This window comes from Orbicella franksi, chromosome 4 (assembly GCF_964199315.1).
Source record: "Orbicella franksi chromosome 4, jaOrbFran1.1, whole genome shotgun sequence".
In the NCBI taxonomy this organism is placed as follows: Eukaryota; Metazoa; Cnidaria; class Anthozoa; order Scleractinia; family Merulinidae; genus Orbicella; species Orbicella franksi.
Window position 1 is genome coordinate 2517301 of NC_138148.1, and position 27117 is coordinate 2544417.

General features: G+C 39.9%; 4 protein-coding genes across 4 annotated transcripts in view; 3 read left to right on the forward strand and 1 right to left on the reverse strand.

Annotated features, from left to right (window-relative positions):
- The window catches only part of LOC145485883 (uncharacterized), an 8618-nt gene extending 5030 nt beyond the window's left edge, over window positions 1-3588 (forward strand). Inside the window, exons 3-5 of the mRNA XM_081464536.1 lie at window positions 116-343; window positions 2606-2718; window positions 2901-3588. Of these exons, the coding sequence (XP_081320662.1) occupies window positions 116-343; window positions 2606-2718; window positions 2901-3068 (509 nt within the window). The 3' untranslated portion in view covers window positions 3069-3588. The remainder of the gene's footprint in view (window positions 1-115; window positions 344-2605; window positions 2719-2900) is intronic.
- The window catches only part of LOC145485884 (uncharacterized), a 35960-nt gene extending 15575 nt beyond the window's left edge, over window positions 1-20385 (reverse strand). Inside the window, exons 1-2 of the mRNA XM_081464537.1 lie at window positions 18013-20385; window positions 17115-17148 (exon numbers count right to left, since the gene is read on the reverse strand). Of these exons, the coding sequence (XP_081320663.1) occupies window positions 17115-17148; window positions 18013-18146 (168 nt within the window). The 5' untranslated portion in view covers window positions 18147-20385. The remainder of the gene's footprint in view (window positions 1-17114; window positions 17149-18012) is intronic.
- LOC145485882 (uncharacterized) lies at window positions 6628-15280 on the forward strand. The gene is made up of 5 exons (XM_081464535.1): window positions 6628-6849; window positions 13213-13240; window positions 13493-13720; window positions 14268-14380; window positions 14584-15280. The coding sequence occupies exons 1-5, from the start codon at window positions 6703-6705 to the stop codon at window positions 14749-14751; spliced, it is 684 nt and encodes a 227-aa protein (XP_081320661.1). The 5' UTR covers window positions 6628-6702; the 3' UTR covers window positions 14752-15280.
- A 123-nt stretch (window positions 20386-20508) lies between the features above and the next one.
- LOC145485881 (adenosine receptor A2a-like) lies at window positions 20509-22690 on the forward strand. Its single transcript, XM_081464534.1, has one exon. It carries the CDS (start codon window positions 20803-20805, stop codon window positions 21799-21801), a length of 999 nt encoding a protein of 332 aa, XP_081320660.1. The 5' UTR covers window positions 20509-20802; the 3' UTR covers window positions 21802-22690.
- Window positions 22691-27117: the final 4427 nt, after the last annotated feature.

A 27117-nucleotide genomic window follows, 5' to 3' on the forward strand; every position in this document is an offset into this window, starting at 1 on the left:
TTCCTCTATAAAGAGCGCTCAGAATATTAAGAGAAAAATCAGTTTAAAAGCTTAGCTACGATAGCCAAGTTTTGCAATCTTTATTACATGTTTTCGAGTTTATTCTCTTTCCCAGTGCTCAGCGTGGATTCACCAGGGGATCTGGACATTTGTTTTGCGACCCTTTTGAAACAGCAAACTGGGCATGTTCAAATCACTACTGAGGTCACCCCCTTCAGGCCTTATGAAGATTTTGCTGGTACTTGTGCTGAAAGAAGCCGAAAAAGCCTGGACACCACTCCTATTGAGAGTGTGAGAAATGATGGATTGTACTACTTTATTCGGTCCCGCGTGGAGTACTTAGGTAACCATGGCAACCAAAAATTATCTAAGATTCAATTATATTTACTGGTCTAGGTCAGGAGCCATAATCGGGGACGGAGAGCGTAAGTCTTGGGATCCGCGCGCACCTATGATATGGGACAATTTTTCTATTTTTAGAACAAATTGCGCCATCCTGACGTCATATATCCGCGCGGATCCACGCACATGTCGGGGGCTCTTGGGTGGACGTTGTCACGTTGCGTGATCAAATGGTGAGAGTTGCGAGATTCTCTTGCAGATTTTTCACAGCGATGGCAGGGAATAAGGCAAGGAATAAGTCCAAGGGCTCTTAAAAGTCGTTTTATGCTCTGAGCTGATGGGAAAGGTGAGTTTTTCAGGGCCGAAAATAAGACTTCAATTTCGCGCTGTGAATGAATAATATCTGCTCGCGCTAGTTGAACGCGTAAGCTTTTGCGTTTGCTCTGTGAAGAAAAGTTATGAAAGTAAACTCCTGACTCTGGTATCGAGTTAATTTGAGAGCTTCCCAAACAATGCTTAATCATAACCAAGACCTATTTTTGATAGTTCCTTATCGTTTCTGTTTGTTTGGCGAGTTTGCAAAAGTTTTTGAGTAGCTCATTTGCATAGTGCAGCGCGTGCACTTTCAAGTCCGAGTCGGTGTTTTCAATTGTCAACAAATCTTGACGAAGATTTCTTTCGTTGTCTTTTGTACTGAGATGCTGCAACAATTTTCACCAACGCCAAAAGGCTACTAACATCATGTGTGTTTCTTTAACATAGTGAAATTGTACACTGCGAAAATAAAATAGACAAGGAGTTTTGATAGCTCAACCAACAAAACCGAAATCGTTGTTCGAGTTGATTAAAGAAAGCGTCATCGTAACTTTGCCGATTATTTCTGCTGTATTCACATATTTTCAGCTAAGCTTTTAATATGTGCTCAAACATTTTTCAACTTTCAAACATATTTAAAAACTAGAGATATTATCTGAGTTCGAAGCACGTTTTCACACGAAAGTGCGAGAGTCCAATTTGTCATGTTTTACTGACTGTACAAAACACACATCGGCGGGCGCTCTTCTTCATCGACAGCAGACAATTTGTTGGTTTTTTACACAAACAAAACTGAGCAGCATCTACAGACATAAACTTTATTGTCACTTATTGGGTCTTGATAAAACATCAAGCGTTGCTTACAATTCAGGCGAAACTCAAACTTGCAATTATTGTTTTTTTAGTTTTCGGTCGCGATAGACTCTGGCGAAATCCTCGCAAGCGTGTGGCAAGAGGAGGGAAACTTTGAAGTCCTGAAACGCTGCTATATCCAAATATATCCAACTAGGTTTTTGCTGTGTTATGGAAAAGCTGTTAATCTTCAACGTATGTGAAACTTAGAGGTGAGTAATGTGGAGCTCTTGTAAAAGAAGTCAAAGAAGCAGCGGAACACAACTTGGTCAGTGATATAAAGCGGGACATAAATAAATTCGACACTGTCTTACTTCATGCAAACTGGAGCAGCTTACGACGAAAACACTGAAGTAAAATTCCAACAGACATGAACGTATTGAGTTGTGGGCCAAAAGCGTCAAACATTTCGGGAATTTCTGAAGCCATTTCCCCGCGCTACATCCGCAAATCCTCGCAGAATGTACGCGCGTATGCCGCAGATGATGGCGCAATTTGTTCTAAAAATAGAAAAATTGAATTGTCCCATATCATAGGGACAGCCCCAATACTAGAAATGGCGCGCGCTTACGGTCTCCGTCCCCGATTATGGCTCCTGTCTAGGTATAATTCTCGGAAAGAAACTTTACGTGACGCTACAAAACGGCTGCGGCACACAAACCTTTTCACCCTTTCTTTCCATGTATCCGCCTTGTTATCATAAATTTGGTGTAAAATGTGTACGTCCAATCCAACGGTAAAGCAGGGTCAAAAAGATATTCCTTATAACGAACGCAATGTTCCAAAAAAGTACGTCTCATCCCAATATTTTCTCATCTCTTGCAAATACTCACTCCTCCAGGGCCGTAGCCAGAAAAAATTATGACTGAGTAAATGTCCATGCTTCATGACTATAAACACCAGAAACGAAAAAAAATTAACTGGGGCAAGTGCCTCGGTTTTCCCGTTACTAGCTACGGCCCTGACCTCTCCATTCTTTCTGGTCTTTAAACAAAAACCTACTACAAGGAGCTCACGCGCGATTTGAAAGTACTTAGTGAATAGAAAGAATCAATCATTGATTCATTTCAGTAATCTCTTTTTTTTCTTTAACCAGGGATAAGTCAGCTAGATCTTCTTTCGACCTGGACCGAAGAAGCTAAATCTTCTCTGGAGGCAAAAAAATTGGGATCAATCGTGGACTTGTGGAAAGTGGTGGCTGAGAGACAGGTAAAAAGAAAGTTGCAGTCTCTTGCAACCGGCGTAAAGTAACAGACATGTTCAGTCTCAGTCTCAGTCTTAAAGCGTCGTTTAAATTGAAGGCCAAATAATGGTTGTTATAAGCTTTCCTTTTAGCCTGAGAGAATTCGCCAAGACTTGTTAAGTGATTTAATATTGATCGTTGTCGGCAGGTTTGCGTGATTGTCTGCATGAATAACCCAGGGGATGCAGACGAGCTTTTAACGTTTGATCTGCCAATCTTAAAGAAGATGGGAGCCCAAGTTTACTTAAAGTGCAAGTCCATTCGTCCCGTCAGCTGCTGGGTCGAAGACCTTAAGAAACTTGTGTCTGCTAATTAAAGTAACGCTTTACAGTTTTAAGTTAGGTGTCGGATTTTATGGTCTTTTATTTGTGATGAGTTAATTCAATAGCTTGTGTGTGACTGTTTAACCAAAAACAAGATAAACACACCAAGTGCCAATAAGTTGTCAAATAGTCGGTAGGCGGCGGTATGTTTGCAGCCACAAGTACCTTGCTAATATAATTAGTTACAGGAACTGATTCTACTACGATAAAAACACTTCGTTTTTTTACACAGATACTGAACGTTTCTTTTACACAAATGCTGAACGTCACTTTGATTCTTTGATTTTCTTGATAGGAAAACTGAAAAACACATACCTTTACAACAACGCTAATTATATAAACGACTCACTCTACGGCAAAACAGCACATGGCAAACCACAAATATGTGTATAGTTAGTGCCGCGATCGTCGAGTGGAAAACAAGATGTTTGATCTTGCTGTTGTAACGTTCCAGTAACCGAATTTGTATAGTAAAAAGCCACTTGTTATGATCTTTTGGAAATAAATTCCTTTTGATGCATATCAAACACTCCTATTTATTGCGTGTGTTGTTTTCAAAGTTTGGATTTCCTGCTCTTATTAGTGGTTTAACCATTAATTAAAGTGAGCTTACAATGGGTTTTGCACACTTACAATAATTCTCAATATCAAGTTTTGCGAAAGAATGTTGCTTGATATATGAGATTTCCTATTCCTATAAGTGTTAGTCAATAAAGGGAAAACGCAACAACGTCCTTTTCCGTTCCATAAAAAAACAACGCTAGTGTCTTTTGTTACTCCTCAGCCTAGAGGCATTGGGTGGGCAGTGATTTAAAGCGATACGGCACCGGATGGCACAGGGTGTGTGATAACGTCACTGACAAATTAGTCATCTAAATATATATCAAGTTTTGCGACAGAATGTTGCCTGATATGAGATTTCCTATATCCCTAAGTGTTGGTCAATGAAGGGAAAACGCAACAACGTCCTTTTCCGTTCCATAAAAAACAATTGGTCATTCAAGTCCACAAAAGCAGATTAACAACACCCTAGATTGGTTAACAATTGTCTCAATGATCTCGTTTAAATTTCTCAAAACATTTACAGAGAATTAGCTCCAACCAATAGATATGTTTTCCCGTCGCTCGAAAAGGTCTTCGCCGAGATATGATTCAAAAACGGCACCTGCTATATTTGCGGATTTAATCAGTATTTTAGACAAAATAACTACTCAAATAGGAAAGGTAAAGTAAGTTACGTTCAAATCGCTCAAAGCTAAAATGATAAAACGCTGAAACAACCGCATCAGCCGGTATTGCTAACTGAAAGAACTAGTCTTCTATGCCATCTTTCAAACATTTGGCGTTTGATCGATATTTTGAATTTTTGTCATGGTTTCAAATTTCCTCTCATTTCCTAAGCGGAGTGAATTCCGTTTATATTTGCGTTGTAGTAATGCACAAGTCATTGGCTCTCAGTGAACACAAATACAAGCCCCGGCCACCGTACGACGGAGAAATTTGAAAACGCTGTTTCCACTCTGAAAACACATCAAATGTTTTCCGTCCACTCTATGCCGGAGAAGGTGAAAACGCAACAATCACCGGTCATTTTGGATTTGTTTTAGAGGAAATCTCGGGCAGCAAAATCACATGATTATCGTGCCGTCATCGTTTTCGAAAAGCTCCGTTTTTACTGAAAATGTTTTCGGTCCATACTAAAACGCAAAGCCAATGTTTTCAGACTCCTCCCGTTTAAAAAGCGTTTCGGCGATCCGTTTTTTAGTGTCGAAGGTAGCCTTACCCGTAGCTGTCAATAAAGCTGCCTTTTCAATTTCTCCGGCCTAGTGTGGACGGGGCCTTTAGTTTTTTTTGTTTTTTTTTTGTTTTTTTTTTGTTTTCCAGTGGAAGCGCAGGAGGAGGGAGGGGACAAGGGGATGATGAGGTGGCGTGGTCTAGTGGTCAGGGCGCTGGATTTGTCATCCGGAGGTCCCGGGTTTAAATCCTGCTCCCTGACGCTGGATGGATTGTCGTCAGTATTCAAGTAGCTAACTGGTCTGCCTACAACCAGTCAGGATTTACAAACAAGTTTCCAATTCTATTTACAATATTTGTTTCTTCATTAATAGTGTCCCCACAGTAGCAAAGCAGTACTAACTACGGTGATACAGGCGCTAGTATAGTCATGTTCAAGGTTGCCATTTCGAAAGAAATGCCTCTCCTCATCCTCTCTCTTTCTATGGAGTGCGTGTCATTCAGTTACTCATGAAAAAAATGTTTGCTATTCTGTTTTTCAACTTCGCCTATTTCCAGCTCTGGTGTCATCCAAGACTAAACGGACTTCGAAGCTTTCACAGCACTGAAGGAAGTTATATTACACCATTGAAAGATCAAATTGAGAGCCGGATGAGGGAAACCAAACGAAAACAGCTTGTTGAATAAGGACACATAGATTAAAAAAATAAGGACTTGCCTAAAGAGAGCACATCGACGAAGATGTCTTCATCCTTGCCTTCCTTGCAATGCAATGGCGACCGACGCTAAAATGGGTGTCATTTTACACTTCTTTTTATACCGACTTTAACATTTATTCCAGCCACGAGAAATATGCTTTCAACAAAAGAAATGCTTTGAATTACTGTGAAAATGAGCAACTTGGGAGAAAAGTACGCACCTGAAAGGAATTTAGTAATTGCCTGATCCGAACATGCTATTTACGTAAGACTGACTAAAAATTAGTCAAGACGTACCACGAGGGCCAGGGAGCGATTACAAAAACAATAAGCAGTTAATGACTGCTTCCAAGGAAAACAGTGGGTTTTGTTTCCCCGAAACCCTCAAAAACAGAGCAAACTGCGAAAAATTATTTGTTTGATGCTGGCTGGCACACAAATTTGGGGCGGTTTCAAGGAGCACGATCTGATAACGTGCGGATCGAAAGTTCAAATTGTTGTTTCCCTGGGGAGTTAGTGAGTTTTGTTCGCCCCAAGGAGTTAGTGAGTTTTGACTCATGACACACGACACGTTCTGCTCCAATCGGAAAACGTATTCGAGTTGGGAAGTATAACTTTTTTCCTTTAAATATTTTTTGTTATGATTAGGTCTATTTTATACTAAATAATAAAGATATTTAACTGTATTGGTTTAGTAACAATGTATTTAGGTAAGTGAAATGATGACTTGGATAAGGTGAAATAAAATGAAGAAGCATTCTCAAGTCAAGAGAGACTTGAGAACGCTTCTTCATTTATTTCAATGTATTTAGGTATTTATTTATCTTTTTTATATAAATTTGTTGCACACACGTTCAGATTTTGCTGGAGCTTACTTTAGCTCTTTAGGCGCAACGTGTATAAAAAGTGTTGATTGACTGATTTGGGTGGTTTGTCCAAATGTTTCGGAGCAAGAATTTTGCCCGACGGTTTGTTGTTTAATTTCACGTCGTTCGTCCGAGTAGCTCGCTTTGCAAAGTATTTTTCGCGGTTTTTCTTGTTCGTGATGTTTTTTGGCAGGGGGGGGGGGTGAGGGGGCAATTACATAACTCCCGGTCCTCCCTGCGGCTGTCACGGCCCTTGCCGATAAAATATATTGGTCCCTCCCTAAAATGAAACAGATAATTTGCACCTTCAGGCCTGACTATTCACAGCAATGGGGTTACTCTATTTCTTCGAGACTACCATTGAATTTCGCGAAATTAACCCGAACCATTTGTTCAAAAGATGGTTGGATATTGTCGAGGCGTTTATTGCATATCCTGTGACGACTACTGGAGTGGAAATCAAACAGTTCTGGAAGGTAAGACTTACCACTGTTCTCACGTCTTTAGAACGTGACCGATCTGTCGACCGACAGTAGCGGCCGATACTCTTAAGAGTTACGGGTCTATAAAGGTGGCTAAACCATCGATTTACATGTAGTACCGATGCTTCAACATATTGGTCAGATAAGCCCAATTTAGGCGGTGCACTATAATTCCGCGATGGGTTAGTTGTGGTGGTATATTTAAAATGGTTAATCCGTTGTGTTCCAGTAAACTCTTGTGTGTTTATATAACAATATCGTTTTCCCGGCCGAAGCTAAGTATTCTTATTTTTCTGCTGATCGATTTAGGCTGAAACTATTCTTGTGAATATTCTTATGCTGTGTTTACGTTTGAGCTTTTACCAAGGTAAACAGTTACTAAGGTCTAAGACCCGGTCCAAACGCCGCTCCACTCATGTGCCGAACCAAACTTAATTAAGTTCGACTTTAGAGCGACTTGGAGCGACTGCTGGTTCAGACGGCGTACTTGCGTCGAACTTAATTCGGGAAGCCGGTGGTAACAATTTTCGACGAGAAAATGTGCGTTCTGAATTCACGAACTCTGTCCAGATAGAAAAGCTGTGACTAACATTTCGCTGTTATCATGCGGCAGGTTTCTTTCACAGGTCACAGGTCACAGGTCACCAAAAATATGCCAAAACGTCATAAAACAGATGCATACAAGTGCGTCCCACGAGCAACTATAACAGCTTTTTTCTGCAAAAAAAAAGAAAAAAAAACGCGTAGGGGAAATCAGTTGTAGCACTGAAATAATAAAAAAAATTGATCCAAAGAAAGGCAAGACTTACTTCTGTTGAAAACATAAATTGTTTGTAGCCTTTCAATATAATATGAAAACGAAAGAGGCTTACACTGATCCGTGAATTATGCATTTACTTACGCGTGATTTGTGAACCAACGACTTTTGCGGGAATAATTGTCCACTTTTTTTGGAGATTTTAGCGTCATTAAAGCTCGTAAACTACACTAAACTAGATGTAAAACCTGCCCATTCCACGCGACTGAGAACTAACCACAGCGACAGTGAACCAGGAGGACCAAGAATCTAGTCTGTCACGATGTGTCACACATGCACACGGCATTTCGATGCATCAAAATGAAGGGTTCTGTATGTTTTGCGAAACGTGGATGGAATTTGTATTTTTATGTGACACATGATTTAGCCTTTGCATTTTTACGTGAAAAGTAATTTTTTTCTGTTAACGTGAAGCTGCTTTCGAATTTTTTGTGATGCATGAAAAGGCCGATTACAATGTGTGAAATTGTTTTCAGAGTAGGTATAGGGGACCCTCTTGTTTCTGTTTAGTACATACTCGTTGTAAAGATTTCCAAAAAATATATATAGAAATAAAACAGTTCAATTTGCTATCATAATGAATTATCTTATTACGATAAAATATATGTGACACTACATGTCTGAAAGCTACATTTCAACCCATTTCGTACATATATCAACCCTAGAAATTTTTTTTCATTAAAATTATACAGTAAGACATTTTTACTTAGGGTTTGTTGCATGGAAACATCGATAAACCTCTTGGGAATCTCGGGTAAAATTTACATCGCTAGTTTTATTGAGTGCTTTTTGATTGTGACCTGTGACCTGTGACCTGTGAAAGAAACCTGCCGGTTATCATGCTGTTATAGCAATATTTAGGGAGGCAAATTCAAACTCAAGGTTCAGTGTTTGTATTTAGACGGGTTTTCTCCCCGTTAAATCGACTTGTTAAAGGGAAATCTACTAAGCTGGGCTATTATCACGAAGAAAAAGCAAAAAATGAATTTGCGCTAAAGAAACTCGCTTATACAGTCCCGTTTCACATAAATCGAAGGCATACCAGTATTTTGTTGTCTTTATTTGTAGCGACGACTTTGAGCTTCATGCATGACTGGTCACGCCACTCAATTTTGAGCCAATCACGAGTCCCGTTATATGAAAAATAAATTACAGTAATTTATGCATTAGGTTCGACACATGGAGAGAACGCCCTATGAATCGGATGTGTGTCGGTTTTTGCTTTTGTACTCTTCATAAAATAGCGCCTGGGCAGAAAATCGAATCGGTATTATCACATGCTTTCCCAATAAGTCAGACTGCAGACTGGGTACAAAACGCAGACAGAGAATAAAGACTGTTTTTCGCCTGATACGTGACAACATGTACATTCATTCATACATACATACACACACACACACACACACACACACACACACACACACACAGGTTGGTTTGAGGCGACCTAAAGGCTGGTGGGGACCTGCCAGAAACTTAATTAAAAAAACTATTTATAACAAAAACTTAGTACTTAATTTACAAAAATTGACAAAAATTTAAAAATACAGAAAGTCCGTTTGTTTTGATGTTATCTGACAGGCTTCTTTTTCAAATTGAATTTGTTCTAGTATCCTTGAGGCCTGTCTAAGTTTTTGTTTAAAAAGCTGTAGGGAGGAAGCATCCTTGATGGCTTTAGGTATTAAATTCCAAACTATGGGTCCTCTGTACCTTACACTATTTCTGCCAAAGTTACTATTGTACCGTACGTTCGAGAAGTCATTAATACACCTTAAGTTATAATTATTGTCGGTGTTGCGTATTTCGAATAGGGCTGTGAGTTGATCAGGTAACTTGATACATTATCATTGTCATCTGAAAACATACCGAGTGTCACGCAGTCGCTTTTCCGCTGTCGTCTTTCAACAACATTAGCATTATTGTGGAATATTCCTTGCTTGTTTCTTCATTTATTTTGTCTTTGACAAAGCAGCCAGGCCACAGGTTATTTATCTGCTGCTCACCTGATTTGCCAACTGACTTGCCGATCTCCGAAAGGCCGCCGTGCTGCCGAATGCGAAGACAGCGGACGACCCGCGTTCAAAGACAGTCATGTGTTATGTCACTTGTCCTCGAAATCGTATTGATATGACAGCTCGCGCACAAACTGAGAAGATATGAGTAGACTATGAAGGCTTGAAATTCTATTTAACAATGACTGTGGCCCGACCAATTGGGGACGTAGCTTGTGATAATACCGATTCGATTTTTCCCCCAGGCCACATTTCATGCTTCGTTTATCACATTGCCAATCGGACTCTGCTATAACAAGAACGTATTAGGCACATGATCAGGGGGCACAGCCGGTAGAAACTCACGTTTACAACTGTAAGGCTTCCTCACATTTGCCCAAATTGTACCCTTTTCTTTTCCTTTGTCCGCCATGTTGAATTCTCGGGCGGATTACCGCTCTACGCTCGTTCCCAGACTCCCGTTGCCCGTTGCACGTTGCCCGTTGCCCGTTGCCCGTTGCCCGTTGCCCGTTGCTCGTTACCAGTTTTAGTAGCATCCGTGTGAATCAGCTGCCGCTCCAACGTCGCATGGTGCGACAGACCCTGCCGAATTTTATAATGTTGTTTGCCGCACCAAACTTAACCTGCCGAACCAAACTGATTCAAACGCCGCTCTTCTGCCGTACTTAACTCATCAGTTAGGTTCGGCGAATGAATGGAGCGGCGTTTGGAACTTACTTAACCCTGGTACATTCGTCCAGTGTTTATACTGGCTCAAATAACTCAAGTTGATCTTTCAACATTCGCGCGCGCTGCATTATCAACGTTATGAAGTCGAACTTGGAAGAGGATCCCACCGCAGCGGAACAGGAGCAAATTGAGGTGCCATCATTTTCATAGGCGAGGACCTCATTCCATAATATTTCGGCGAAAATTCAGCTGCTAGATCATACCCAGAGTATGCATGGTTATACGCGTAGAAACGTGGATACGTTGTATATGCAGCATCCTCCCTGGTGGCAAAATATATCGACAATAATTACACAACAAAGGATCGAAGTTTGTCCAGAGAAAGTTGTAAATAATACTGAGAATGAAAAATACAATGCTTTCTTTTACGTGACGGATTGTTCGCCGTAAGAAGATCGATCCAATCTTTCCCCGTTATCTGTCATGATAGCCTAGTCAAAACTGGAAAAGAAACGCTTTGCTTTGTTGACAATCCCACAATCTGCTCACCACGGGAAGTGAAATATTACGTCGCCACAAGCGGATATATCTGCCATCTTGACCTTGGTTACCAACTGTGACCATGTCTGATCACAGGGTAATTACAACTTTTACCTCGGTTAATCTTTTGTGTTTTGCGGCATTTACCAAAGTATCAGTAGGCATTTAGAGACGGAAAATGTTTACCTACAACCGTGGACAAAAGTCTTTAGGACACTTATGTAATGTAACGGATTGTCTGTGTTTTAGAACTGAAGTATGAAGAAAACGCTGCTATATCCTTTATAAACGGGTTGCTGTCCCCCCCTCCCCCCCCCCGACACAATGTTGAAAATCAGCTGAAATTGCACGTACTACTTTTCAACATTGTATGGGGGGTGGGGGCGAGATTAGGCAGGTGAAGTTGTATTCGCGTCTGGCGTGTACGCAAAAGCGCCAGAAGTGCAGATCTGTCCCAAGACTTTTGTCCATGATTGTCTGAATTTCAGTTCAGAAACAAAATGTCACTTTTCAGCGGTTTTCCACAGTCTAAATGTGTTTTCTCTCGACTCTGTGAATAGATCGTAATACAAAGATTATTTTTGAGCTATCTTGTGGTTTATTTAAGCTCATTTTTTTTTCTTTTCAATTTTTCCCAACGCAAACGCGTGGCGTAAATCGGAATTTGTTCTATCTCATACTCGCGCGTGCGGTATTTGAAAGGACACACATGGTTAACGCTCAAGGTAGCAACGAGCATAAGGCATTATAGATTATTGTGCATATGACAAGAATTTCTGTCGAACAGCGAGTAAAAGTCTTTTTTTTTTTAAGGAAAACGGAAGGTTTTCACACCGGGAAGTCGCGCGGAAATGTCAAATCTCGAAGTCATCTGTATCATGAATATGATACATGCAGGAGCGGGCATCGTAAACTATAATTTGGTCGAAAGGGTACCGAACCAAATATTAGCAAGTTGTTTCCCGCCAGTGGAAGTCATTTCCTTTAGTTATTTACGAAACAATATTGTGTGACATTTTTTTAGTGTTGTGGACACTCCTTATTTGCATAACTCAACAGTTCTCAGCAACAGTTCTCAGCAACAGTACTCACTTTAAAACCTTAAAATGTACCTACTTATTTCCGAAAGCTCACATTTAAGACATGTCGAAGTGAAATGTGTTTGGTAATCGATCTTTCTACACCTTTATAGCTAGTAAAAACGTAATTTTGAGCTCTGCAAGCACGGTACTCACTTTCCATTTGTTAAGAATTGTTTAAAGTCAATTCTTCCATACTGAATCAAGTGGGTACCGTTGTATTTACTGCCAGCGTGCTGTGACGTGACTTTTGTGAAGTAATTTCGAAACAGTACCATAAATCTCGTGTTGAAAAGTAGTTTCGCTGGTTTTCTTACTTAGTTGATACTTAACATTGACGAAACACTGTTTTTCTTCGCCACTGAGTACTGTGCGATGACCAATAAACGGTGACGTCACTACAAAGAGCATAGCGCCTCAGTATACTTAAACGCGCTGTAATAACTGTTAAGGTGATCACTAAGATTGAATTAAATACCAAATTTGTCGTTTAAGTACTTGAAGTATCTGCAAAACTGTACATCATAATGTAAACAATTCGTTACGTATTCAAATCAAGCGACGCCTTTTTCACTGCCATCACATACAAAAGTTTCTAGATTATTTGAGATCAACACCCTTCCCGATCGGTCCAAAACCACTTAAAAATACGGAAAAGCTGTGGAAAAGTTCTTAGAAATGCCTTTCTCATCTCAGATGTTCACATTCTCGGGTTCTAAATGCATTTAGGGTTAAAAAAACATCCTGATTGTGCATATTTCCACGAGACGCGAAAATCAGACAATCGTGGACAAAAGTCCTTGGGACACTTATGTAATGTAACGGATTATCTGTGTTTTAGAACTTAAGTATGAAGAAAACGCTGCTATATCCTTTATAAACGGGTTGCTGTCCCCCCTTCCCTCCCCCCCCCCCCAAACACAATGTTGAAAATCAGCTGAAATTGCACGTACTAGTTTTCAACATTGTATGGGGGGTGGGGGGCGAGATTAGGCAGGTGAAGTTGTATTCGCGCCTGGCGTGTACGCAAAAGCGCCAAAAGTGCAAATTTGTCCCAAGACTTTTGTCCACGATTGTAGGTAAGTAAACTCTGATACCTCGGTAAACCGTTCAAGTCTAAACACAGCATTAGATTACGACATTTCTCCTTTCAAATGTATTTGGTGTCTGAAAGTAATTTTGGAGCCAGCCTACAAAATTAACTGAGTTCTAAAAGTTTTTTTTGTTAATCTCGTCTTTGCAGATATGCGGGGAGAACAAGTTGATAGGAGGTAAGAACACTATACATTTCATATAACAGAGAGATTACAACAAATTAGCTAGAGTAAGGCAACTTACAGTACAGTTCATTGGTAGCCCAAGGCCTGTCGATACAAACGAAGGAACTGGAACGTGAAGAACAATTAATTTCCTCTATGAAGAGCGCTCAGAATATTAAGAGAAAAATCAGTTTAAAAGCTTAGCTACGATAGCCAAGTTTTGCAATCTTTATTACATGTTTTCGAGTTTATTCTCTTTCCCAGTGCTCAGCGTGGATTCACCAGGGGATCTGGACATTTGTTTTGCAACCCTTTTGAAACAGCAAACTGGGCATGTTCAAGTCACTACTGAGGTCACCCCCTTCAGGCCTTATGAAGATTTTGCTGGTACTTGTGCTGAGAGAAGCCGAAAAAGCCTGGACACCACTCCTATTGAGAGTGTGAGAAATGATGGATTGTACTACTTTATTCGGTCCCGCGTGGAGTACTTAGGTAACCATGGCAACCAAAAATTATCCAAGATTCAATTATATTCACTGGTCTAGATATAATTCTCGAAAAGAAACTTTACGTGAGCCTACAAAACGGCTGCGGCACACAAACCTTTTCACCCTTTCTTTCCATATATCCTTCTTCTTATCATAAATTTGGTGTAAAATGTGTACGTCCAAATTCAACGGTAAAGTAGGGTCAAAAAGATATTCCTGTTTACGAACGCAATGTTCCAAAAAAGTACGTCTCATCCCAATATCTTCTCATCTCTTGCAAATACTCACTCCTCCAGGGCCGTAGCCAGACAAAATTATGACTGAGTAAATGTCCATGCTTGATGACTATAAACACCAGAAACGAAAAAAAAACATTGACTGGGGCAAGTGCCTCGGTTTTCCCGCTGCTAGCCACGGCCCAGACCACTCCATTCTTTCTGGTCTTTAAACAAAAACCTACTGCAAAAAGCTCACGCGCGATCTGAAAGTACGTAGTAAATACAAAAAAATCAGTCATAGATTCAATTCAGTAATCTCTTTTTTTTAACCAGGAATAAGTCAGCTAGATCTTCTTTCGACCTGGACCGAGGAAGCTAAATCTGCTCTGGAGGCAAAAAAATTGGGATCAATCGTGGACTTGTGGAAAGTGGTGGCTGAGAGACAGGTAAAAAGAAAGTTGCAGTCTCTTGCAACCGGCGTAAAGTAACAGGCATGTTTCTCAGTCTTAAAGCGTCGTTTAAGTTGAAGGCCAAATAATAGTTATTATAAGCTTTCCTTTTAGTTTTGAGAGAATTATAAGCTTTCCTTTTAGCCTGAGAGAATTCGCCAAGACTTGTTAAGTGACTTAATATTGATCGTTGCCTGCAGGTTTGGGTGATTGTTTGTATGAATAACCCAGGGGATGCGGACGAGCTTTTAACGTTTGATCTGCCAATCTTGAAGAAGATGGGAGCCCAAGTTTACTCAAAGTGCAAGTCCATTCGTCCCGTCAGCTGCTGGGTCGAAGACCTTAAGAAACTTGTGTCTGCTAATTAAATGACCGAGTAATCCGAGTAACGCTTTACAGTTTTAAGTTAGGTGTCGGATTTTATGGTCTTTTATTTGTGATGAGTTAATTCAACAGCTTGTGTGTGACTGTTTAACCAAAAACAAGTAAAACACACCAAGTGTAAGTTGTCAAATAGTCGGTAGGCGGCGGTACGTTTGCAGCCACAAGTACATTGCTAATATAATTAGCTACAGGAACTGCTTCTACTAAGATAAAAACACTTCGTTTTTTTACACAAATACTGAACGTTTCTTTTACACAAATGCTGAACATCACTTTGATTGTTTGATTTTCTCAGTTGATAGGAAAACTGAAAAACACATACCTTTACAACAACGCTAATTATATAAACGACTCACCTTACGGCAAAATACTAGCAAATAGCAGACCACAAATATGTGTATAGTTAGTGTCGCGATTGCTGAGTAGAAAACAGGATGTTTGATCTTGCTGTTGTAACGTTGCAGTAACTGAATTTGTATTGTAATAAGCCACTTGACATGATCTTTTCAAAGTAAATTCCTTTTTATGCATGTGAAACACTCCTATTTATTGCGTGTGTTGTTTTCAAAGTTTGGATTTCCTGCTCTTATTAGTGGTTTACCCATTAATTAAAGTGAGCTTACAATAGGTTTTGCACACTCACAATGATTCTCAATATCAAGTTTTGCGAAAGAATGTTGCTTGATATATGAGATTTCCTATTCCTATAAGTGTTAGTCAATGAAGGGAAAACGCAACAACGTCCTCAGTTTTCCGTTCCATAAAAAACAACGCTAGTGTCTTTAGCTTGTCCTCAAGCCTACAGGGATTGGGTGGGCAGTGACTTAAAGCGATACGGCGCCTGGTGGATGCCACAGGGTGTGTGATAAAGTCACTGACAAATTAGTCATCTAAATATATATCAAGTTTTCCGACAGAATGTTGCTTGATATATGAGATTTCCTATATCCCTAAGTGTTGGTCAATGAAAGGAAAACGCAACAACGTTCTTTTCCGTTCCATAAAAAACAATTGGTCATTCAAGTCCACAAAAGCAGATTAACAACACCCTAGATTGGTCAACAATTGTCTCAATGATCTCGTTCAAATTTCGCAAAAAATTAACAGAGAATTAGCTCCAACCAATAGGTATGTTTTCCCGTCGCTCGAAAAGGTCTTCGCCGAGCTATGATTCAAAAACGGCACCTGCTACATTTGCGGATTTAATCAGTATTTTAGACAAAATAACTACTCAAATAGGAAAGGTAAAGTAAGTTACGTTCAAATCGCTCAAAGCTAAAATGATAAAACGCTGAAACAACCGCATCAGCCGGTATTGCTAACTGAAAGAACTAGCTTCTATGCCATCTCCCAAACATTTGGCGTTTGATCGATATTTTGAATTTTTGTCGTGGTTTCAAATTTCCTCTCATTTCCTAAGCGGAGTGAATTCCGTTTATATTTGTGTTGTAGTAATGCACAAGTCATTGGCTCTCAGTGAACACAAATACAAGCCCCGACCACCGTACGACGGAGAAATTTGAAAACGCTGTTTCCACTCTGAAAACGCATCAAATGTTTTCCGACCACTCTATGCCGGAGAAGGTGAAAACGCAACAATCAGCGATCATTTTGGATTTGTTTTAGGGGAAATCTCGGTCAGGGAAATCACGTGATTATCGTGCCATCATCGTTTTCGAAAAGCTCCGTTTTTACTGAAAATGTTTACCGTCCATACTAAAACGCAAAGCCAATGTTTTCAGACTCCTCCCGTTTAAAAAGCGTTTCGGCGATCCGTTTTTTAGTGTCGAAGGTAGCCTTACCCGTAGCTGTCAATAAAGTTGCGTTTTCAAGACGGGTTACTGCCTTTTCAATTTCTCCGGCCTAGTGTGGACGGGGCCTTAAGTTTTTTTTTTTTTTGTTTTCCAGTGGAAGCGCAGGAGGAGGGAGGGGACAAGGGGATGATGTTAAGGAGGCGGCGTGGTCTAGTGGTTAGGGCGCTGGATTCGTAATCCGGAGGTCCCGGGTCAAAATTCTCCTCCCTGACGCTGGATGGATTGTCGTCAGTATTCAAGTAGCTAACTGGTCTGCCTACAACCAGTCAGGACTTACAAACAAGTTTCCAATTCTATTTACAATATTTGTTTCTTCATTGATAGTGTCCCCACAGTAGCAAAGCAGTACCAACTACGATGATACAGGCGCTGGTATAGTTAAGGTTGCCATTTCGAAAGAAATGCCTCTCCTCAAGTTCATCCTCTTTCTATGAACTGCATGGCATATCGGTTGCAAGAGCGAGGCCGCATAGCCTCGTGGCGCTAGAAACAAAGTCTCGGGTTCAAATGCCCTTGTAATTAGCTCGATTTACCTTAATTGTACGTGCTTGTGCTCTGTTGGTCGCCCTATATTATAATGATAGCTGTTAAAAAAAAAAAACTGTACTGCGTCTCCAGTCAAGTAACATAAAGATAAATAACGCGGGTTGAGGCGAATTACTTTCGAGTTTTCGCCCTTCACGAGAGCAAAGTTTCCGGCTTTATATAGAATTTTTTATTCATTGGTTATTTTTCTCATATACACGGCCACACGATCTTCAGTTGTGTAACAAAACCTGTGTATCTGAAACTTGTTTTATTTTGTTTTCTTTTTACCTAGGTTAACCGTAGGTTTCCTGATTAAATGTGAAACTTATGTCTTTGAGATCTTCACTACCTGAGTTTCGAATACGTGTTTTAGACTGAACTTATACTAACGGGGTGGCAAATGGTTCTTCAAAAGCTATGGGTCTCGCAAAAATTTTTTTTCTCGCAGAATTTCACGGGTCACGCGGTCTCGTTTTTTAGCAGTAACGTCCGTCTCGCAGTATTGGTTTCTTTTTTCACAAGCGGGCTGTTTAAGGATCTCGGGTTTTTTTTTTCGCACGGTTAAGAAAGTCTCAATGTCCTCATTTGTTTGTTTGTTTGTTTTTATAGAAGACGTCTGAAGAGATGTCAAAGAGTCTGAACGCCTCACGCTCGAATTTAAAACTCGGTATCGAAATTTAAAAAGTCAAAATGTCTCAGGCTCGCAAAGAAAGATGCTAGTCTCGCCTTGTCGTGAAGTCTCGCATTAAATTTACCGTTCTCCGTCGCCTACATTGCTTAGCGTCTAGTTGTAGAAAATAGGTCCGGCTTTCACATTCGTTGTTCATTCAAGACAGTGGCAAAAACAGCCGATTGCCTTGTGCTACAACTAGTAAAAGATAGATAAAGTCTGTGAACCCATACCCGAGCCAACTCCTCACCCATGTTTCCAACTCAGAAGGGAAGGAACGGAAAGAACGAACGAATACTTCTGTCACTATAGCTATACCAAGTACAGTAGGGCACTGACGTGAACGCATGCTTGCTATGTGGCCCATGAGTTTAAAAGTGATGACAGATATCCAGACATTTACTTTATGACGACATTTTAAAACTACGAGTTATGCCGTAAGCTTCAGTATTATGTTCCCTTCAGACGAGAAGACAAATAATTTTCCCCCGTTTTACGTCATTGAAGGATTACAATCCAACGCGTAGCAGAGCATACAAGAATTTTTTTCTTGTCAGACAGATTAAAATACCTGTGAGGAACTTGATTGCTATCCCAGTTTAGTATTCATGATTGTTACTCATAATTTGCTATGCATTGTGATGGAGGATTATGATAAGCTGTTTTATGGGAGAGACAATTTTTTAAGTGGCAAACTACTTAACACCGAATAACTCAAACCACAAGTCATGTAAACCCACGATTTCACCATAGCGTACACTTTTTATATATTTATCCCAGAATAAATTAGGTCATGCACATATTATATTGCTCTGTTTTCATCTAGTGATATAATAATCATTCAAATTCGTATTCAACCGAGGTTGAGAAGTTTAGTATATTGTGAAGACTGTGAAGAGGGCTCTAATTACAACACAATAATTCTTCACGCAATGAATGTATAATTAGCAACCATATCGTAGCTTCAGCGATAAAATCAAAGATAACATTTCTTAATGGCGATCACATGTTTGGCTTCCAAAGCATACTGAGAGGATGCGGAAAAAATTTAAAAAACGTAACCCAAGAGGTCAAGATTGTGCTGGTAAAACCGCTATAAGACATGGAATATCACGGCATATCGGACCTTTGGAAAGAAACACGTAGACGAGCGAATATATTATTTTTCTCGTTAAACAAAGATAAAGAAACTCGATAGTCAGATTGTAGTGAGTGGGAATCTTTTAACACGAACACCCACCCGAATAAGTGTTGAAATAAGTTGAAGCGTTGTGTGGTTAATTTAGACAATAAGATTTATCACTTCAATACAACTCATTGCTTAGGTATTTCCAGAGAGTCCCTTTCTTAATTAGCCTTTATCGGTGATATTGTTTCGCTTGATAACCAGAGTAAGCTATTAAACTGTATCTCCATTGAACAAATATACCCACCACAACTAAAAATGGCCGCCAAGCCCTGCAGTCAACATAATCCCGGACATTGGCACTTGTTGGCTATAGGAGCTCATTGTTTTCGCCGATTCTAAGATGACAAAAATACATGTTTCCATTCATGTTTGCATACCGAACAAAAAAGCCAAGTCATAAAAGTGAGATTTGTACCCCAAAATGGGACAGAAATTTGGGGAAATTTGTCTTCTAAAAAAGAAACATCATGAAATATTACAAGGTGTAATGTTATGAGGAATTGGTTTAATTAAGGACTGCCTCGCAAACTTGCGTCAAAGTACTTGCTGTAGAAACAGATCCGAGAGATGTTTGTCTCGTTAACGTTGTGTTGGGCGTGAATCTGGATAAATTTCCACTTGTATCGACTTTCGATCTTATATCAACTATCTGTCAATTACGACCATCTGGTTTTCTCTTTTGAAGTTTGTTTGTAATTCAAACGATAACGAAGCCCAAAACAGAAATTTAATGATGTGAAAAACATACTGTCTCTGGCTTGTCTAAATTAAACTAATTTGCAAAGTGGCTTAGGTGCGATTGAAATGTCGTGCTGGTTTACATGCAACGAGTGTGATTGCTTGCCCGATATGGTGGGTGGCTAGCGGCAATGTGGTCCCACAAACCTTCGGTTTTCCGTACATACTTTCAACACAAGTGTCTTTGCTAGTCCTCCAGTCTATAGGCATTTGGTGGGCAGTGATTTAAAGCGATACGGCGCCAGATTGATGCCACAGGGCGTGTGAAAAAAGTCACAGATAAATTAGTCATCTAAATACATATTTTAAGGCATAATTGATTCGTCAAAAATACCGGATTCTCCACTTCATATCTCTACAATCAGTGTCTTCATTATTCATTCATATCAAAATCCGACCCACATGTCTCTTCCAATAAACGTTACAAAAAAAATTAAACGGGATTTCTGTTTTTAAAGTTTTTAGGATCCTCCGCTATCACTACTTTTGTGTTTTATTTGCATGAAGAAAAAGAGAAAAAGAAAAAAAACAAGATCTGTGTAATATCCCTGATACTTAAAAGAAAACCTCATTTTACATATTTAACAATACGTTTTCTTGAAACAATCCAAAGCCTCACATCCTGAATGTTTGCTCTGAGCACTGAACGCTTCACAATATTTGAATCGTTCCGCCAAAAGATGCTAATCTCTGTGTATTTCTCACAGGAAACGAGATGCATATATATTCATTGTTAGTTACCTCATTTACGCTTCTGTGAATTTATAATTGTAACTGACACACTGCATATCCGCAAGGTTTGTTTTTGGGGACACTTCATGCTATTCTTATTCACACGAAAGATTTAAAATTCCCGGCCACAACTGTCATTAGTACTTCCGCTCGTCCAATCGGGCGCCGAACCGGACGTGCCCACCGCGTGTGACGAAAGGGAAATGATTATTACTCATCCCTTGTTAAATATCACTCGCATTATTGGAATCCTAACAGTTGGTGGTAAGGTCATTTAGCTTTCGCGGTAGACGGCTTAGGGTCATTTTAGACCTCAGAAAGAAAAAGAAGCCACGTATTTTACCTCTCTGTTACAGAAATCGCAATGATGGATTTCACTGTAAACTACTCTACCAGCCCATCCACGACGACAGTACCATGTCATTTACCTCTTGGACACATTGCTGGATTACTGTCGGTGAATATTTTGTCTACAATTCTTGGCACGATCGGCAACGTGCTGGTGATTGGTACAGTTTGCACGAACACCAGTCTACAGATTATTTCGAACTTTTGGTTGGTAAGCATGGCTGTTGCTGATCTAATGGTCACCGCGCTCGGACAACCGATGTTTTCGGTGTTTCTCGGTCTTCAAGTGAAAAGCGAATGCCACGAGGGGGTTTCACAAGCTTTCCGTCTGATCGCGAACATGTCGTGTTCCGCTTCAGTCCTCCATCTTTGCCTCATCAGCATTGATCGCTGTTTGGTTATACTTCGACCGCACGACTTCAGAACTTTGCGAACGAAGAAGAGATTCAAAATAGCATTGGCCATCGCCTGGACCCTGCCTGTCGTCTATGGAATTTTGCGCCTCACGGTCAGCAAGAAAGGCACGTCTTATTTCACAGTCTTTGCTGTTGGCATCTGTTACCTCATAATTATTTCGTGCTACAGTTTAATCATTCTGAAGGTCCGAAAACAAGGAACGGCCACTTTAAAACGCTTGCGTGGCCAGTCACGCAGGAGCGCATCATCTGAGCATATGGTGGAGCGTCGCGTGACAATCACGATAGCCATCGTTGTTGTGATTTTCACGGTCTGTTGGTTTCCCCTGCTGTACCTGCGCTCTGCCTTTGCTGAAGATAATTTTGGCGTGGCTTACAACTGGGCAAGAACACTGGCTTTGAGTAATTCATCGATGAATCCGTGGATTTACTGCTTCCGAATCGCCGAGTTTCGTGACGCTTACCGCAGACTCATGAAATGTCAATGGAAACCGAGTAGGTGCGTGACTGGGTCCGCCGGCGATCGCGATCAGAACGACATGAACACAACAACACAATCTAGCGATCTGGAAACACAGAATCATACCGTTTACGTCTGATATGATCCGTGAAGAGCGAACTAACCTCATTTTTGTGGTGACTCTTGAAAAAAAGAAACTATTAAAATGTTAGCATAGCTGCGGTGTACTACATGGTAAAAATAGACTTGACCATCTTTGTACCAAAGTGTAGAATTGCATTTTCTGCTTTGTCTTTTTGTTCAAATATGTGATATTTCATATCAGTTCACTTGCATAAACAACATTGTCATTGTCGACAACAAGGCCTCAAAGGATGAGTCTCTATCAGATAATATTTTCTTCGTCAATATACTTTGTTTTTTATCACGCAAAACAAATTCTGTATAAAGTCTATAAAAATATGTATAGAAACAACAAAATAGAATGTAGTCGGTTTATCATGAATTATTTCAATTGAGAACTTATAGTAAGGATTACGCTAATTTTATGGGATTCCGTTTTGTTGATACCGTGTTTTCCAATTTTTTTTGTCTTATTTCTGATGCAACATTAATCGTTAGTTATTGCTTGAAATAGAGAAAGTTGAAATCTTTTGTATAGGGCTGCGTCTCGTATGTGCATTAGCGAAATGGAAAATAGCAGTAATAGATTAAAGTGTATTTACTAGTAATTAAACCAGAAGAAGCAACTGTGTAGTGCATGTTCAGTTCGCATTCGCTTTTTGGAAATGTTAAATGTGGGAACAGTTAAATTTTGTAGGGTTTTCCGTTCAATTTGATTATATTTGTTGACTTTGAAGTAACAAGGAATAATATCATCTGTATTGTAGCAATGTGTGACAACGGGTTTTCCGCTCTGAACTCTAAAATGGGGACGACTGCGCTTAGGGAACGATTAGCTCGGAGCAACTCGCTTCCTGCGGCAGAGGAACTTGTCACGGGTTCCAAAGCACCGTCGGATCTGCTACAACAGATTGCTTTACTTATACTAACGCCATACACGATTGCATCATGTAATCAAGGAACAAAATAAAGACGGCTAAATAAAGTCAGCTTAAAACCTGAAAGAAGAAACTAATGACAAACTAAAAGGCATGAATAGAGTCGGCTTCATTGAAATCGCCGGTCAACTAGATAAACTCAGTTTACAAGATAAATGTGCTCACAAGACTTAACAAAAGTTATATGGATAGGCTGTATATTCAGCGTAAAGAGTTGTATCAAGATATATTATTTTTCGGTTAAGGTCAAAAGGAAAATTGAAACTAGAACAAAATAGTTTTTTAGTTTATACTTTCTTACTGTACAAAACCGTAGTTTGAACAACGACCATCTCTACGAGAGGAAAAACTTATTTATGCTTAAAATACCATATAGATTAGTCAATCTTTGTTTAAGTTCTGAACACAAAAGACTTTTGACAAATTTTAGCCAAACAACGCTTTACAATGTAGATTTTCCCCTTAGGCTGAAATTAATAGAAAACAGTTTTGTCTATTGCTAAATTAATCTTTTTTTCTAAGAACAACTGAAGTTTTACATATTGAGATAACGACAAAGTCCAATTTTTTTTTTCTGTGGATGTACTTTTGTTGTTTTTTGGTTAGCAAGGAGAGGTCCCTTTTCTATTAAGTACGATTTAATTTATTGATACGTTGTTGCGTGACAGCGCTGCTTTCATGTTTACTTTTGCTTTCAAACTTTATGCCATTCAATTTTCAATGTAAAGGTATAATATAACATTCTTTAAATATAGTATTCTAAGCTGGAAGCACGAGAATATCAGTTAATATTTGCAATCGTGTGCTAGTGTAACGTAAACAAACTTCGTGCTACTAATGACTGATTCATATATTGGCTATATATGTCTGCGAGCTGGCTCACGCTTCGCTTGGCGAATCGTTCTTTTCTCGAGCACGCGCGACACAAAGGTGAGGTTGTAGGCTAAATTGAATCATGGATAGTAGAAGTCTCTTTACTATCCATGATGATGATTGAATTGGCATCAATGCATGATACTTGAAAACAGGTTATTTAGCCCCACATTCGATTAGCCCCTAGCGGACTATCGAATGCGAACGAGCAAGTTTGGCTGTTAGGCCGTATTTTTTTTTTTTTTTTTTTTTTTTATCACGTGCTGAAATGAATGATCATGCCAATAAACGTTTCCACAGAGAGGCTGTGAAAAAGCCTACATTCCCGGGGGGAGGGTATTCGGACTATTTAGATCGAAGGAGGAGTGGTGCTCTGATCGGTCTCGTCCTTCACCAGACCAAGTTCAGTCTTGCAACCGTACATCTGACCGCAGATGGACATAACAAGGAGTATCTTAAAGCCTGGTTCACACTAGCGACATAACGACATAACGACATAACGACATCGTCACGAACGACATAAAAAGGACGTTATCTCGACGTAAAAAGGACGTTATATTTGTTGTGTGAACATGTAGACATAATGACATATTAGCAACGGCAGCATGAACATAACGACATAAAGATAAAACTGATCTTTTCCTTATGTCGTTATGTCGATATCGTTATGTCGCTAGTGTGAACCGGGCTTTAGTCTGTCCCACTGACTTGCTACTTGCTATATCACTTTGCAATTTCATTTGCTACCTAAGAGACTCGTTTCTTGACGAAGCTGAGAACAATTTAATGCAGATCCACTGAAACAGAACGAGGAACGACTGTCCCATTTTGTCTATTCATCTTTCCCAGCCTTTCATCACCTTTAAGGTGGCTCAAAGCAATTTCCAGCCCTTTCCAGGGCTTAGATTTTAATGGGCCACTTAAACCGTTCTTTATCAGTTGATGCTACAATCATGGTGTCAAAAACACCTAATCATCGGATCTCAGTGTGAACACGGTGGTATCATGTTCCTGACACAATAGGTTACCATAACAACAAAGTGACGTGCTAAAAACACCCTTAATTTTAAAAATTCTGTCCATGGGGTTCAAAGCCACCTAAATTTTTCGAAAATTTAAGGTGGCGCTATTATCCGTACAGGGCCTATATATTTTTTAAAAATATGTTTGCTCGAGAGTGAGGTCTTTGCGGGAAAATCTCGAACCGAAACCTTGTCGTATTGACCGGGCGATAGCGAGGTCAATACGACAAGGCTGAGGTTTGAGATTTTCCCGTAAAGACCGAACGTTCGAGGTTAATAAGTTGTTTATTACATGGCTCTTTGCTTTGGTTTTGCGGGCCCGTAATCGGCCCGTGGGCATTACTTACTTACTTAATCCTCTTCATCCCCTATGGGACATACTCCAGGCAACAACAATCCCTTGTGGGGATTACGGGAGAATAATGCCCTACAATTGGTCAATCAGAGCGCGCGTTATATCGGCTATAAACACAAGCCGAGCAATAGCGAGGTCTATATTGAGATTTTCCCGTAAAGACCGAACGGTCGAGGTTAATAAGAAGTTTATTTCATGGCCTATTAAAAGCAGTTTGAATTGGCTGTTCCCTTCGTCTTGTCCGGCACCAACTTGATCGTAATTTAACAAGGTGAATTAGCTGTTCTTCTGAAATTGTAGCCAACCAGGGTAACAAAATTCACTCTCAGAGTGTTCCTCGTCACTCATTGTTTTCAGCCACCACAATTACAAAAAATATATGTATTTATTTTTTCCATATGCCTTATAATTAGCCAATCAGCGCACGCGTTATATCGGCTACAAACTCAAGCCTTATAATAATGTAACATATAAGTTATATAATGAATGAAGATATGTAGAATCCAAAACATTTTTATAAGAATTTTTCAACTCGGGTCAAACGTGGGTAGTGAATGTTTGTTTTCTTACACAGAACGCCTGCCTAAGAGCTGAAAAAAAATAACATAAATTTATACATTTAATTTTTTTGATAAACACTGCAAAGCTACTTTGAACGTTCGTATGCAGTCTGCGCTCAGAGGTCTTTTTTGGGTCAGTTGTATATTTTAAAGTTTTTTGTACGTTAAACATTATTTTAAAGATAAATATGGGGGAATCCTTGTTTACAATATTTGTCTCATTAGCATAAGCAATTCAGTTTCTGATGGAGTCCTGAATATTGACGATTACCTCCGCCGATGTGAGCCTGATTTATTGAATACTTTTTGTGCAACACAGGTTTAAAAGCTCAAAATTTTAAAGAATGTATGAACCCATTAGCGCTTTTGCCACCAAAAAATTTTGCAGTTTTTGAAAGACAATTTCTCTTTGAATATTACACCCAAAGAGCTAACATGTTTCCTTCTACACGCAAAGCCGTATGCAAATGAGCATGCAAAAATGTAGACAATTACGTCAGCGTGAATCCCCCGATTGGTGGGGAAAATGTCAAGTCGAATCCCCGGTTAGTGGAAAGAGCGGCCCACAATTTTTTAATTGCCACGTGCATCAGCCGTTGCCTTGGAACCATAGTAAATCAACCAGTAAGAGTGCGCGTTAGATTCAACCAGACTCGAGCTAGGAACAATAGTTGATTTTTGTCTGACTATTATTCTGAGTCAGCCAATAATGCAGCAGAAAGGCGGATGCAAAGAAAAAGCTGTCAGCAGGAATCTGTCGTATCAACGAGTCAAGTTCAATTTCTTAGAAAGCGAGGAAGTCTCAACTTGACACTTACCAGAGGATCGCGTTTTTGGCGGATCTTTCCGAGGAATCGCCCCATGTAAGGGAATCCGGAATCCGGAATCCAACATATTTTTGCCTTTGTAATCCGGAATCCAGGCCTTTGGAATCCGGAATCCAGCCTTTGGAATCCGGAATCTAGCCTCTGGAATCCGGAATCCTACCTCTCGAAACCTTCTCTGTAAAAACTTTGATATCTGCTCGACTGCTCACTTGAAAGTATCATATTTGTCAACACGGCGGTGTTGTGGTCTTTGATTCTTAAATAGGCCAGGGCGCATGCATCATTTGTTGAAGATCACCATTTTGACATGCACTGTATTGTCTTTGTGTCAGATTTGTGACATTTTTGGCCCTGAAATAACTTCAAGTACAGCGTACTTTTTTAGAACTGTCAACACTGTTCACGGGAGTTGCTTGGCCCCATAGGGGGTTTCATTATTCCTGTACGTCGCCGGGTTTTCGGTATCAAGATGTAAGGAATCGAAGTTAATGCCGGAAAGTCCTGAATTCTCAATAAATGCGATTGCGGTGGAAGCGGTAGTTGACGAGTCTGCTTAAAGATAAAATCGAAGCTTAACCATTTAAAATTTTTGTCCAGGATGTACACCCCATGGAGTAACGCTTGCAGGCGCCAGTCAATTATTAAGTTACTTTTTCAATTTCCGGCGAGCGAGAAATTCGAGCTAGTGTGTTTATTCACTATTTCGACTGTTGGATCTACTGTTCGACATTGCGTTGAGGATTCTAAAAGATGGGAA

Coding starts and splice junctions, on each gene's coding strand:
- LOC145485882 (XM_081464535.1), top strand. CDS start 6,703: ATGGGGTTACTCTATTTCTTCGAGACTACCATTGAATTTCGCGAAATT. Junction 6,850..13,212: donor AAATCAAACAGTTCTGGAAG/GTAAGACTTACC, acceptor TCGTCTTTGCAG/ATATGCGGGGAGAACAAGTT. Junction 13,721..14,267: donor GTCCCGCGTGGAGTACTTAG/GTAACCATGGCA, acceptor TTTTTTAACCAG/GAATAAGTCAGCTAGATCTT.
- LOC145485881 (XM_081464534.1), top strand. CDS start 20,803: ATGATGGATTTCACTGTAAACTACTCTACCAGCCCATCCACGACGACA.